The sequence below is a fragment of the Filobasidium floriforme genome, assembly GCF_021052385.1.
Source record: "Filobasidium floriforme strain CBS 6241 chromosome Unknown HD553scaffold_7, whole genome shotgun sequence".
In the NCBI taxonomy this organism is placed as follows: Eukaryota; Fungi; Basidiomycota; class Tremellomycetes; order Filobasidiales; family Filobasidiaceae; genus Filobasidium; species Filobasidium floriforme.
The window spans coordinates 385967-399891 of record NW_025763628.1 but is presented as its reverse complement, the minus strand read 5'-3'; the positions used below and the strand labels follow the sequence as shown (position 1 = coordinate 399891).

Below are 13925 nucleotides of genomic sequence, written 5' to 3'. Positions count from 1 at the left end.
ATACGAGTATACCACACACCTACGAGTACCTAGACCACGCCGCTGCGTCGTTGCGTCGCTGTACTGCTGCACGTAATCTGTTATCGATTGGTGGCAAAACGCTGAAACACGCGATTGTCTACCGTGTCTCATGTCTCACCGGTCAAGCGCACACGATCACACGACTTGTGGGACTGATGATGATATGATGATCGTGATCGTCGAGAAAGGAGTGATCGGAGTGAAACCTATGGATCCACCCACGACCCACCGCTCGGGCACGACCGAACCGGAGGGCGACGTCCCGTTACGTAAGCGACCTGATCTCGAGGGGCAAAGCGCAAAGAAAAATGTCAGGAAGACACATCCGGGAAGGCGGAAGCAAAAGATGATGAGTAGTAAGAAGCAAGAAGGTGTTGATGAGAATCCAAAAACCGACGTTCTTTCCAAAACTTTTCGCAATTTACTCTACCTCCTTTGAGACTGTACGACCGGCAGAACAGACTTGACGATCACTCTTGCCGTGCTGTACCAACCTCAACTTTGTTATTACCCAAATGATGGACGACGACCATGACCGACAATCGGCCGGTCCTTCCTCACCCCGCCAACGGTCGCAGGAACCTCTATCCGACTCGCCCATCGCTGAAGCAAGTCCCGTGAGGCGAAGAGTATTGAGCACTTCCAAACCGAAAAAGTCGAACAAGCCCACCCCCGGGATCATCTATATCTCGAGATTACCTCCCGGCATGACACCCCAGAAGGTCAAGCACCTCATGAGCTCGTACGGCGATATCGGTCGGGTCTACGCTCAGCGAAAAGATGGTAAGCGTCAATAGACCGATGTAAGTGGCGAGACTGTCTCGAGGCTGACTGTAGGCAACGACGCTTGCCTGAAACTACAGCTCCGACCGAATCCACGACGAAACCGCAGCCAAAGAAACACCAGTCGGCCAACTTTACAGAGGCTTGGCTAGAGTTCATGGACAAGCGGATCGCCAAGACGGTCGCTCCCATGTTGAACGCTCAACTGATCGGAGGGAAAAAGGGGGATAGGTGGAGGGATGATATCTGGACGATGCGATACTTGAGCGGTTTCAAGTGGGAGATGCTCGGGGAGCAGGTCGGTGAGTGGGACGCGGTGCGTAGTCCTGTCTTGTGCATCTCGCTGAGGCCGAGCCTTTTCTATGTGCGACCCTTTCACTCGTCAGCATACGAACGACAAGCCCATCAAGCTCGTCTGCGTCAATCGCTCTCTCAATCCAAGACGGAACAGACTGAATATCTTCGCAACGTCGAGCTAGCTCGAGTCTTGGACAAGCGGAGAGCTAAAAAGCTCGAGCAAGGGGAAGAATCGGCAGGTCCCGCGCAGAAAAAGCAGAAAAAGGTCACGGGCGAATCTACTACCACGGCATCTTCCGGGGACGTTGGTAGCGACAAGGCGAAGCGCAAGTACCGACAGAGAGATCTCGCTATGGGTTCGGCTGCAAAGTCTGCGGGCCAGAACAAGCCGGGTGCTGCCGCCGCCGACGGCTCAAAGGCCCTGCAGGGAGTCCTCGACGGCCTGTTCTAGTGAGATCGTGCTACAACTCGCCGTCAAGTTTTTACGACACGATACCATTTCGCGATTCTGGATATAACGATACATGGGGTATCTTCTTGTACATTGCACCGATGCGAGCAGTCTTATTCGTCACGACGGATATCGCTAGAATAATCGTCTGGCGACTTTTTTCACATCACCAAACGGGTCTGGGCTTTCCGCCTTTCGTTTGACGCCTCCGCCTGCCGTTTTGAGTTCTGGTTTCCCTTCAGTTTCGTCGGGAGCCATAGCGCGTGGTACGAGCTCGGCTGTCGGCTTGGGAAGTTTGATCGGCGCCGTCGGCCTCGGATCGTCCAGGAAGAATTGATGGTAGAGAGCCTGGTCGCAGAAACGGCAAGCATTTATGTTCAGTTGCAGGCAGTAGCTGTTATGACAACATGGCCACCATACTTACGCTCTTGGCCGAAATGCGCTTTAAAGGATCATAGCGTAGCATCTCCTTGATCAATTCCACCCCTACTTTGCCGACGCTCATAATCCACGGTGTCCACCGCTGCCCTCGGCTCTCTTCGCCGATGTTGACGTAGTCGGGTAGGAGCTTGTGACCCGGCCATTCTTCCTCGGTAGGTGTACCGAGGACGGTAATGATCTTTTTCAGTTGGTCCATGTCCGAGTCCCCTGGCAGGAACGGCTTGCGCAAAACGAGTTCGATGAAAATGGTACCGATCGACCACATGTCGATACCGTACGAGTAGGACCGCGAGCCCCAGAGTAGCTCGGGAGGTCGGTACCAACTGCGTTTCGTCTCGGTCAACACGCTGTCCGGATCATCAAGATATACAACTAGTTGTGGACTCACCGAGTGACGACTTGGCACGTCATGCGGCTATCTACATCGCCCGTTTCCCTGGCCAGACCGAAATCGGCAATCTTCAACTCGCCCTTGCTGCTGATCAACAAGTTATTCGGTTTGAGATCACGATGGAGGACCCCCCTCGAATGGCAAAAGTCCAAGCCGCGAAGACTCATGGCCATCCAACTCTTGACATCCCCGGGCTTGAAGACGAGCGTCTTGTCTTTGATGACCGCTTCGAGGTCGGTATCCAGATATTCCAGTACCAAAGAGAGGGATTGGGCTTTCGAGTACGTTCCAAGCAGAGCGATAACATTGGGATGGGAGAGCTCTCGCAAGAACTTGATCTCCCGGATGGCGGAGATGTCGATACCATCCTTGAATGCTCCTGCCTTGATCTTTTTGATAGCAACTGAAAATGAACCGACGAAAATTTCCGTGAGTCTCAATCGGGATACCAGACGAGACCGAGAAGAGCAAAGCACCAACTCACTCTTCTGGCCGGTCTTTACGTCGTAGCCTACGTTGATAAATCAGGCGTCCAAGGCTCGTCAAGTTTGACGAATGATTTGAACGGCAAATTGATACTACTTACCTTTGTATACATTGGCGTAGGTACCTTCTCCGATCTTTGTCTCCTTGACCCCTGGCAAGAGCAACGGTTTGGCTCGAGAATCAGTTCGCCATCTCCCTGTCAGCGTCTGTAGCTGCTCACAACGGGCCCTGGCCGCGGCGTTTTCCTGATCGGCCAGATTCATGTGTACATTTCCGGGCGCCGACTGTTATCCGAGTGACGACGACCATGTAGTGAGTGCTACGATCGAGAAAAGACTTGAGTTGCATGAGATGAGAGAGAACTGAATCGTGACCTTGCTTGCCCTCTCGTCCCGGTAGCAATTCAGCTTCCGAGACTGCGAGCCAGATGTCCGATATCATTGAATTGATGACGATGACGTGTCAAACATGCAAATATGTATATTCCTGTATTCCTGTTGCTGCTGCGAACGACGATCTCATGCCCCCGCGTCATGTTGCATGTTGCATGTCGCTATCAGAGAGCTACACTATACTATATACTAGTTATATACTATCGACGTCAGTCGTACACACCTCTACGCCTCTACCCAACATTTCATCTGTATATTCTTGTCCACTACTCCGTCCGACCTATTCTAATAATGGCTGATCAATTGGTAAGCAGCCGCTTCCAGGAAATCACACAATGAACCCAACGATTATTGACGAAATGATTCTCGGCGTGATAGACTGAAGGTGCATAGTCCCGGAAGGTTACTAGCCATCACTGAAATCCGGTCCGATCCGCTGACTTGTCCGTACTGTCTTACTTTTGATCTTTGCGCTCCCATTCAGATCAAATCGCGGGTACGTCAATACAACCCGAGGCCGTATTTTCGTTTTCGATCTGATCAAGTTTGCATTGTCTCCCTCAACGTGACCGCAATACCGTGCAACCTTGCATACATGTGATCCTCGGCATGCTACCGGTCAATGTTTCAATCCCGTCGGTGTAGAGTTCAAGGAGGCTTTCTCCCTGTTCGACAAGGGTCAGTCTCGGCCGGTCATGCATGTGCTTTCCTAGAATTCGCTGACACGTCTCGTGTGTCCACCTCACCCTGCGCAACGGCCCTCATCTTGGCAACATGCTTCAACCGCACGGTGCCCCGAATCCTCTGTCTAATGATCCCTGGAATCCATATCGGCGATCGCCCCGACAGATGGCGACGGTATCATCACCTCGAAAGAGCTGGGCACTGTCATGCGGTCATTGGGACAGAACCCAACCGAGGCCGAATTGCAAGAGATGGTAAACGAGGCAAGTCTAGCTTGGTACTTACATCTAGGCAGACAGGGTCAAAGATGCTTATTGTCGTCGGATGCTACGTTCAGGTCGATGCCGACGGCAACAACTCGATCGATTTCCCCGAGTTCTTGACCATGATGGCGCGAAAAATGAAGGACACCGACTCGGAGGAAGAGATCATGGAAGCCTTCAAAGTGTTTGACAAGGACAATAATGGTCAGATTAGTGCAGCAGAATTGCGCCACGTGATGAGTACGTTCCTCGAGAGGCAGACTTGAGATGATACGAGGTTGACCGGAAGCCCGCCTTGCCCTGTTCAGCCAACCTTGGAGAGAAACTTACCGATGAGGAAGTCGACGAGATGATCCGAGAAGCTGACCAAGATGGCGACGGCCAGATCGTGAGTTGACCTATTTCCATCTCGACGTCGCGACTCTCTCCCTTACAAAAGCTCCTGCGTTTCCCGTCAGAACTATGCGGAATTTGTCAAGATGATGATGCAAAAGGTGAGTGATCGGATTTTCACACAAAAGCGACACCATTATGGCTAAATCGAAAGCTTTCGCAGTAATCGCTCGCGGCGCTGCCGTCCGCTCGCTTGGTACAGCAAGACACCGCCATAGTGGTCATGCTTTTATTTTTTTTTCGGTTGGAATATTCGATGTAAATAGTCTTACTCTCATGACATGGAATGCTGTGCGCAATCGAGATTACCAGGTACGACAAGTCTCCAATCCGTAGGATGATATTATATATATATAATAAAGGACGGAAAAGACAAAGTGCACTTTATGACCAGTGTTCAATCCCAGGGTTGGGGAATTCTTTTTGCCTTGATCTAGGGGATTTTGCGCATTTTGGTTTTTGATTTTGCGCATTTTGATTGTTAAAAATTCTGACGTTTTTGTAACTTTGCTAATAAGAACGTGTATCATGTTGTAAGGGGACTAGCACTATAGTCGTGATGGGGTTGTACTACTGTTGATCAATCATGAACACTAATGATGATACTTATGATTGACCCTTGCAAGTTGTCCATTTTACGTTTACGACACGTTTAATTGCATTAGTCTGTTGACACGTCCAAGTTCAACTCATAAGTGTTATGTAGAGTCTATAACAAATGTTACGAAACACTGTTACAAAACCTGACCCAATATCGAGACGATTTGGCTGGCAAAGTTGCAGTTGGGTCGAAAACGAGCCTGAGCCCATACAAAAATGTCTTTCAAAAATGTCATATAAAATTAATTTTTATGGATTAATGATATTTGGGTCGCGTCGGACCTCTGCCTAGCATCCTTATAGGGAAGAGAGTACAGAGTACACTTCCCTATGTGGTCTAATAGCCGAGAAACGAAGATATAAGCGAAAACGTCGATATTGCCAAACAATCAACTTAGCCATACGTGCACTAGCAAAGACCACTGCTATAAGCTATCACTACTATCAGCTCTGCTAAAGCTGCAGTTGGCACACAAACAAACCATCCTTGCCGTCTAAACGCTAAGCATTAGCAATCAGACAACGTAAACGTACAAACAATTAAATCAACGCACAACCTAGAGCACAAACACTTCGCTCTATACTACTACTCTATTACTCTATTACTCTATTACTCTATCACTCTATTACTATCACCAGTAGCAGTCACACACGCACAACACTTCACTTGCTTGAGTCCGTCCCAACTCAAACAATTACTATTATCACGAGCCATGCCTGCGCAAAGGCGGTCAAGGGCTCCTATTCTTGGGGAAAGTTTAGAGGATAGAGCAGCCAGAATACGTCTTAACAGACAACTAGGACAACAGCAGCGTCGCAACAGAGAAAGACAACCAGCACCTGCTGATGGTCAGGCTAGCCAAACCATACATGCTGAAAATGTGGAATCACCTGATCTCACTTATCGGCCAACACTTGACCGACTGAATGGTGGTGACCACGGAGTACATTCTTTGGGCAGTATTGAGGTAGAATGTCCCCATTGCCATGCTCTACATTTCATGGAGGAACGCCTCACCAGATCAAGCAAACGTAATCCAGTATTTGGCAACTGCTGCACATCGGGCAAAGTGACCTTACCATCAATTGGTGTCGATGTCGACTTCCCTTTGCTTGACTCATTGCTCAAGAGGGATCATCCTCAGTCCAAAGCTTTCATAGACAACCTGAGGCACATCAATAACGTCCTATCCTTCACATCGCTAGGGATCAACGCAGACGCCACTACTTGGGGACCGCAGGGGATCTATAATCTTCGCATTAGTGGGGAATTAGTACACAAAATTGGATCCATCTTACCGGACCCTCATCAGCCCGCACGCTTTGCTCAGATCTATACCTTGGATGATGACTCTGCAGTCACACAACGGATGAATCATTTTGGTGGAACGGGAATACAGCAGGAAATCATCAGGCAATTACAATCATGGCTTAACACCAATAACCCTTATGCCCGAACGTTCAAAAGTGCCGCTGATCGGTATCAGGCTCAGCCAGACGCACTAGCCTTCAGGCTCCGAGCTGTACAGAGGGAAGGAACTGATGTGCGGCGCTACAACTTGCCCACCATCAGTGAAGTCGCCTTGGTCATGCCCAATGACGATGAATCTGCAGGATACGGCAGAGATATTGTGATCCAATACAAGGGTGGATTCCTTAAACGGCTGAATGAACTCAGCCGCATGTATTTCCCATTGCGTTACCCTTTAATCCACCTCCGTGGTGAAGATGGATGGCATGATGGAATTCCTTTCGCTGCCAATCAAACTGCTGGAGACGCTATTCGAGGTGAAGATTCAGAAGGTGAAGTGATTACCGGACGCGACCAACGGGGACGGGGAGGTTCGACCCGTGTCAGCCAGCTGCAGTTCTTTCAATGGCACATCCACACACGACCTCAACAAACGGGAGTGCTTTTCTATATGGGCAGACTGTTTCAGGAATATACCCTGGACATGTGGGTTACGGTTGAGGCCAACCGACTACGCTTTGTTCGGACAAATCAAGCAACTATCCGAGCAGAAACCTATCAAGGTTTGGCAGATGCGGTCAACACTGGCTTATCTGCTGAACACATTGGCCGGCAGGTCATCCTGCCATCCTCATTCGTTGGTGGTAATCGTCACATGGCTCAACTCTTTCAGGATGCAATGGCGTTGGTGCGTAAATTAGGTGCACCTAGCCTCTTCATTACTATCACTTGCAATTCTCGGTGGGAGGAAATACAACGGGAACTGTTACCAGGTCAGACAGCTACCGACCGACCTGATTTGGTTGCCAGGGTCTTTGCCCTGAAACTGGACGCAATCAATCAAGAGATCTTGAAGCAAGGCGTATTGGGAAGGTGCATTGGATATGTGCAAGTGATCGAGTTTCAAAAGCGCGGCCTGCCGCATGCGCACACTCTTCTCATTATGGATCCAACAGACCGTCCAAGGACTACGGAAGATGTTGATAGGTTGGTCTGTGCCGAGTTACCTGACCCTGAGACGGATCCTGTAGGACACGCAGTAGTGGCCTCTTGCATGTTACACGGTCCATGCGGCCTGGAATTCCCTTCAGCACCTTGCATGAAAGATGGAAAATGTACTAAAAAGTACCCAAAGAGTTTCCGGGACGAGACTCTTATGGCCGAGGACGGGTACCCTCATTACCGACGGCGCAACAACGGCAGATCTGTCAAACGGACCATGGCAGGCGGTAGGGAATTCGAACTACGCAACGACACTGTTGTGCCCTATAGCCCTTACCTCAGCAGACGTTTCAACTGCCATATCAACGTCGAGGTAACAACAGGAATCCATTGCGTAAAATACATCTACAAATATGTCTACAAAGGGCATGATCGGATTACCGTCACGATGGGACCCGTAGAGGAACCTCAACCAAGGGATGAAACGAGGGAATATGTTGACAGCCGCTATGTCTCACCACCTGAAGCCATGTGGCGGCTGCTCAGTAATAACATGCATAAGCATTCTCCACCAGTCATGCGATTACAAGTCCACTTGCCAAATCAACAGCAAGTCCTATTCCAGCCTGAAGCGGGAATACCTCAAGTCAGTCTATGTGATATGAATACATTACTAAAGTTGTGAGACTGATTCCATATTGAGTTGTTAGATGCAAGATGGCGCCATGCTATCCGGTACCATGTTGACCAAGTTCTTTGAATACTGCGCTGCCAACCCTGATACCACCGCCAATATTACTTATCCTCTGGCGCCAGAACACTTGGTTTGGGATGTAGGTAAAAAACAATGGAAGGCACGTCAGCGAGATTACTCTATCGGAAGAGTTTACTTTGCTCAACCTCGGGAGGGCGAAAGGTATTACCTCAGGATCCTCTTAAACACGGTGCATAGCCCTAAGTCTTGGGAACATCTCAGAACCTTTGATGGGGTCATTCATCCCACATTCAAAGCCGCTTGCATAGCCAGAGGTCTCTTGGAATCTGATGAAGAATTCGATATCTGCTTAACGGAAGCAGCAACCTTTCAAACTGGCAGTCAATTGCGCCATCTATTTGCCATGATCGTTCTACACAATTCACCAGCAGAAGTCGGAGCTCTCTTTGAAAGGCATTTTGCAAGTCTTACAGACGACTGTCGCCATCAACTCATCAACCGGTTCCACATTGCGAATCCTAACGATGTGCAGATCAAGGATTTCTGCTTATTGGACTTGCAGAAAGTCTTTTCCCGCCATGACAAAACTTTGGCCGAGTTGGGATTACCCGTTCCTTCACCTGAGGCGGTCTTTGATGAAGCGGGAAGGTTGGTTCAAGAGGAATTGGGCTATAACCAAGTTGAAATGCAGGCCGCAACAGATTTTGCCCTTGCCGCATTCAACCTGGATCAGCGATCTGCTTACAATGCAGTCATGGCAGCTGTCGAGGGGGAATCCGGGCTATTCTTCTTACAGGGTCCAGGTGGAACGGGAAAGACATTTGTGGAGAATTCAATGTTAGCGGGTGTCAGGCAGAATCACGGAATAGCCCTGGCAGTCGCTAGCTCAGGTATTGCGGCCCTACTACTTCGAGGTGGACGGACGGCTCATTCTCGCTTCAAGATTCCTCTTGAGTGTGGAAGCGACACGGTGCTATCAATCAGCAAACAGGGTGAACTAGCAGAACTGTTTAAACAAGCTTCGCTGATAATCTGGGATGAAGCGCCTATGCAGCATCGCTATACAGCAGAAGCTGTCTCTCGATCATTACAGGATTTGCGGGATGATCCAAGGCCTTTTGGCGGTGTTACAACCGTCTTTGGTGGCGACTGGGCTCAAACTCTGCCCATCATACCTAATGCCAGCGAAGGGGAAATCGTTGGCGCTACACTTCCCTCAAGCGCGCTTTGGCACGATGTTAGCGTACTCCGATTGGAGACTAACATGAGATTACAATCACAAGGACTATTACCGGAGGAGCGGGTTATAATGACTCAATATGCAGATTGGCTCAAGCAGCTTGGACGAGGGCAACTGAACACCGAAGCGGGGCATGTCGAGTTGCCACAGTACATAAGGACTTTGAGTCCAACTCAAGGTCTTCCAGCACTAATCAGCAACATATTCCCTCAAGTGGCTCAAATCGGAGGTCAAAGTCTGGATCAGCAATCAGATTACTTTGGCGGGCGGGCCATCTTAGCAGCACGGAACGACTCAGTTGATGCTGCCAACCAAGCAGTATTGGATCTGCTGCCAGGCAACGAACATAGTTTGAGGAGTGCTGACTGTGTAATAACGGATGGAGAGGAATTGGCCGACGGATTAGGATTCCCACCGGAGTATTTGAACTCCCTTACATTTCCAGGCCTGCCGTTGCATGATCTTCGGTTGAAGGTCGGCGCACCTATCATTCTTTTGAGGAACCTTGATGCTGCGGCAGGCCTTTGCAATGGGACTCGCTTGCTACTCTTGCAAGTTGGACGAAGGTGTCTTCAAGCCAGGATCTTAATGGGTGATCATCGTGGAAAGACAGTATTAATCCCTCGGATAGCCTTGGACACCGTGACCAAGACCTTACCTGTCAAGTTACGGAGATTACAGTTTCCAGTCAGGTTGGCATTTGCTTTGACAATTAACAAAGTAAGTTACAGTTGGGTGAATTGAAAATACGAAGTTGAGAGCTGATTGAATTGATGTGGATTATAGGCGCAAGGTCAGTCTCTTGACAATGTAGGGATTGACCTTTCATCACCGGTCTTTGGACACGGTCAATTATATGTCGCTTTCTCAAGAGCGACTCATCCTGGAAGATTAACGGTGCTATTGGAGGATTCTAGATATGGATTGGAACGGAAGGTTAAGAACGTGGTATATAGTCGGATGGTTGAATTGTATTAGTCTTAGTAGTTTGTGGTCTCTTTTACGTTTCTGTTTGTGTGTTTCGTTCTCGATCATTGTATTTGTACTTATGTGATTGTTCTTATGACAATTGCCTTTCTATCAATTTTTGCCCAGGGCCGGCTCTAGAATCAAACAATGGACTTTGTGAAAATTGGCATAACTGACGCGACTTCACAAATTGCTAACAACGCAAAACACCGAAACACCTGACGCCCATCTCATGGGTGAAAGAAACTAGTACAAGATATACATGATAACAGTAGTGGTAGACAACAGAGGTTGGGAAGTGATGCCATCAAGTTCACTCAACAGCTTGTATTCGTTCAAAACCCAGCTCAACTCTTTCACATTCTTGTAGTCTTTAGCTGGGATGTACTGGATCTTGATGGCAAACTCCCTCTCTCTCTCGTCACACACTGGTCGTCCCGCTGGCTTCTCCAGCGCCGGCCCTCGCGTCGTCAATGGCACTCGCGGGCATGTCCGCGACTTGCGACAAGATCAACAAGATCAACAAACCCCGACTCTTTGCACGATGCTTGACCTCATTTTGATCTAACACGTCAATCCTGCGATGCCTACGAGACACCGAGCTGTTCCCGGAGATTACAAGCCGAAGACCTCTAGGCTGAATCTAGAGAATACCCTTCCGATAGACCTGAGTCTCGCAAAAGAGCCTTCTCAGCTTCTCAGCTTGGGGTCCGGCAATTACTATACCTTTACGATGACCCTTGAGGAAAAGATTCAACAGGATGCGTTCATTCGTACGAACACTATCCACCTTGCTCATGCGTTCGACTTGCATCGTGCTGCTCTCAATCCTACCAAGGATCTCGTCGTACTCCATCGAAATTTAACCGCAACAGATATGACAAAACGACAAATGGCCAAACTCGCGCAACCTTTGTTTGGACGACGAGCTCCCATGATGCCCGTCATGAAGCGCAAGGTGATGACCAAATTCAAGGGAAAGGGTCTCGAGATACAAGAGGACGAAGACGAGACGGCAGGAGGCATATGTCTTGGTCTCTGGCGATCCATTGCAGATGACTCAGCCAATGATGCAGCGGGCCCCTCCGTGACGCCGCCAATATGGGAGGTAGATGTGATCGGGAAGCAGCTCCTTGGTATGACATGGAACGACGAAGGCATGTTTATCGCTTTTGCTTGGGTTTTTCCTCGTATAGTTGTGCATAGGCTGATTTCGAGTGTGTAGGCACGCTCCTATCGGTCCTTCTGTCGTGCAACCCAAAGGTCCGCTCCGATGACTCTTCGTTATTGAAGCTGGTCCACCTCTCTCTTCAAGACGGCAGCACCGTGGACGTCTCGTACATAAGACTAGAGAATAGCCCTGGCTTCGATTCGCCCGTCGAGATGTTTTGGTCAAGCCAACTTTCCGTGATAGAGGTAAGCACCGTGCAGCTCCGTGTCGAGTGCAGCTCATCCTCACACGACTCGATTGTTTAGACGCGAGACAGGCTGAGGGATATGCTGGAGTCTCTTCCAGAACCCGACCGTGTAGATGAATACCTTCCAGCAGGGTGAGTATCTCTTGTCGCTTTCTAGTAGGTGCCAACCTGATTCCATTTCCTATTGCGTAACCTAGGCACACCACACTCAATCATAATAGGTCTACAGTAGTGACGAAGCCTGCGTCAGCTCATCCACCATACCATCCTGTATTGGCTTCTTTCCCGGCTTGCTGCAAAGGGGTTGTCAGTACGAAGCTTCTGTGCGTACCGGCTCTCGCTGGGACGAACGGCGTTGGAGTTAGCTTCATAGGCGGTGCCTTTCCTTTGCCATATGTGCCGGAAACACGCCAAGTAAGCTTCAACAGGATGCTACTGGAGCGCGACACAGGGCAATCCAGCAGAAGCGTACGCACATCAAGTACCAGACTCACAGCCGACGAGATCAAAGTGGCCGATGCTAGCACCGCTACAAAAACCTACCTGAACACCGTCTTACAAGGCATACAAACCTGTCAAGGCATCTGGAGAGACGACATCGATAAAGAGCGCGTGCGATGGCTGGACGAATTAGGAGACGCTGCCAGGAACCATGGTAGTGAGTTGATCGAGACTTTCGAATTTTGCATCGCAATGTAGTCTGACAGACCGTACAATAACATGGTAGCAAAGTTCAAGGCGGCACATGCGGACCTCACGCGGCTTTTGATGACTGGACGTTCGGGCGAAGCAGTAGCTCAGTTCTTGGGAGGCAGGATCACAGACAAGGTACAGTGTTTCTCGTCTCTGTACTCCAGCCCCCTCGTCAATTTTAGGTCTAAAGCGGACCTCTGTAGACTCTAAGTGCTTGGGAGGCTACGCAGCGCTCGGCTGTAACTCGGATACAAGACACGATCAACTACAGCATAGTACCGGCTTGCGAAAGGATTATCCTAGTGATAGAATCTCTAATAGGAATGTCTGCAGCGTGAGTCTGCAAGGATGATCCAATGAACATGGAAAGCTTAACGTTTGCGCTACAAAGATCCGAGTCGAAGAATTTGAACTTGGACATCGCTCGTCTCAAGAAATCCTTGAGATGGGCGAAATATATGGCTATCAGAGCGGCTGACCTTGATGTCGTACTGGGCGAAGAAGCCAAGCGTTTCCGTGAATTTGCAAGATGGCTCAAATATGGTCAGTCAGGCTATTTGAGGGCGAAAAATATTTCACTCATACACCGCCATGATCCCAGAGATTGCTCGAGCTGCTGCTGGTCCGAACGAGGAGGAATCGGTCCCTCCTGCTGTTTACGACGTCTTGGCCGTGTGTGACTATCTATCCATCTTTCCCGCACCTCCTTCTGCCACCTTTTTCCTTACGATCGAGCAACAGCTGGATGTCGATTGGCCACGGCCTTTGCTTCCAAGGGAACCCGTGTGTCCAAACTTGGCCCAAGTCTTGCATCAGCGCAGGAAAAGGATTGCTGAAGACGTCAATACGGTAGACGGTCTTAGTGATCACGAACGAGAAGGGGTACCTGACGAAGAGAGACCGCCGTCGGATAGGACCCTTTGGAGCATCGCCGACGTTCTTGTCCATGACCTGGCCGGGATATTTAGGGGGGCGATCAAAGCTGATAAGGAGCGACCAATGAGTGCATCTGAACAACTGGAGATCTCTGTGACCGCCAAGGGTGGTCGTTTTTCCCTCAGATACACTCAGCAAAATGTGAGTCGACCCAAGCCGCGAGGACCGATCGCGGCAAGGTGGCTGAAACGAGTATCTGCTGCTGCTAAGAAAATGCGCGGCTTCCTAATGCTACCACACATTTCTCGCCGTGAGTAGGACGGCCACGTGACAGCTTAGCGGACTGATGACTGAAGGCCTTTTACAGTGTACGTTTGGACCAGCGAGAATTCGGAAGGA

The 13925-nt window shown here is 49.6% G+C and overlaps 6 protein-coding genes across 6 annotated transcripts; 5 read left to right on the top strand and 1 right to left on the bottom strand.

Annotated features, from left to right (window-relative positions):
- Positions 1-536: 536 nt before the first annotated feature.
- On the top strand, positions 537-1595 carry HD553DRAFT_331139 (uncharacterized protein; the record flags this gene model as incomplete). The annotated part of the gene is made up of 4 exons (XM_046182005.1): positions 537-638; positions 678-804; positions 885-1106; positions 1191-1595. The coding sequence occupies 4 exons, from the start codon at positions 537-539 to the stop codon at positions 1550-1552; spliced, it is 813 nt and encodes a 270-aa protein (XP_046037723.1). The 3' UTR covers positions 1553-1595.
- On the bottom strand, positions 1596-3397 carry HD553DRAFT_308706 (kinase-like domain-containing protein). Its single transcript, XM_046179580.1, has 7 exons — positions 3270-3397; positions 3091-3182; positions 2971-3021; positions 2869-2895; positions 2382-2787; positions 1977-2316; positions 1596-1900 (listed from the first exon to the last, which is right to left on the bottom strand). The coding sequence occupies exons 2-7, from the start codon at positions 3131-3133 to the stop codon at positions 1688-1690; spliced, it is 1080 nt and encodes a 359-aa protein (XP_046037722.1). The 5' UTR covers positions 3134-3182; positions 3270-3397; the 3' UTR covers positions 1596-1687.
- Positions 3383-4979, top strand: HD553DRAFT_308702 (calmodulin). Its single transcript, XM_046179579.1, has 8 exons — positions 3383-3568; positions 3641-3647; positions 3747-3758; positions 3908-3940; positions 4112-4209; positions 4284-4449; positions 4518-4597; positions 4668-4979. The coding sequence occupies exons 1-8, from the start codon at positions 3404-3406 to the stop codon at positions 4746-4748; spliced, it is 642 nt and encodes a 213-aa protein (XP_046037721.1). The 5' UTR covers positions 3383-3403; the 3' UTR covers positions 4749-4979.
- Positions 4980-6149: 1170 nt separating this feature from the next.
- HD553DRAFT_253031 (uncharacterized protein) lies at positions 6150-6551 on the top strand (the record flags this gene model as incomplete). The annotated part of the gene is made up of 1 exon (XM_046177332.1): positions 6150-6551. A coding segment is annotated over one exon (402 nt), but the record flags the coding sequence as incomplete, so codon positions are not given.
- Positions 6552-9991: 3440 nt separating this feature from the next.
- On the top strand, positions 9992-10647 carry HD553DRAFT_204990 (P-loop containing nucleoside triphosphate hydrolase protein). The gene is made up of 3 exons (XM_046177119.1): positions 9992-10015; positions 10091-10290; positions 10357-10647. Exons 2-3 carry the CDS (start codon positions 10159-10161, stop codon positions 10546-10548), a joined length of 324 nt encoding a protein of 107 aa, XP_046037719.1. The 5' UTR covers positions 9992-10015; positions 10091-10158; the 3' UTR covers positions 10549-10647.
- A 279-nt stretch (positions 10648-10926) lies between these two features.
- On the top strand, positions 10927-13193 carry HD553DRAFT_308699 (uncharacterized protein). The gene is made up of 6 exons (XM_046179578.1): positions 10927-11696; positions 11765-11955; positions 12016-12089; positions 12155-12615; positions 12685-12984; positions 13042-13193. The coding sequence occupies exons 1-5, from the start codon at positions 11123-11125 to the stop codon at positions 12858-12860; spliced, it is 1476 nt and encodes a 491-aa protein (XP_046037718.1). The 5' UTR covers positions 10927-11122; the 3' UTR covers positions 12861-12984; positions 13042-13193.
- The last annotated feature ends 732 nt before the right edge of the window (positions 13194-13925 follow it).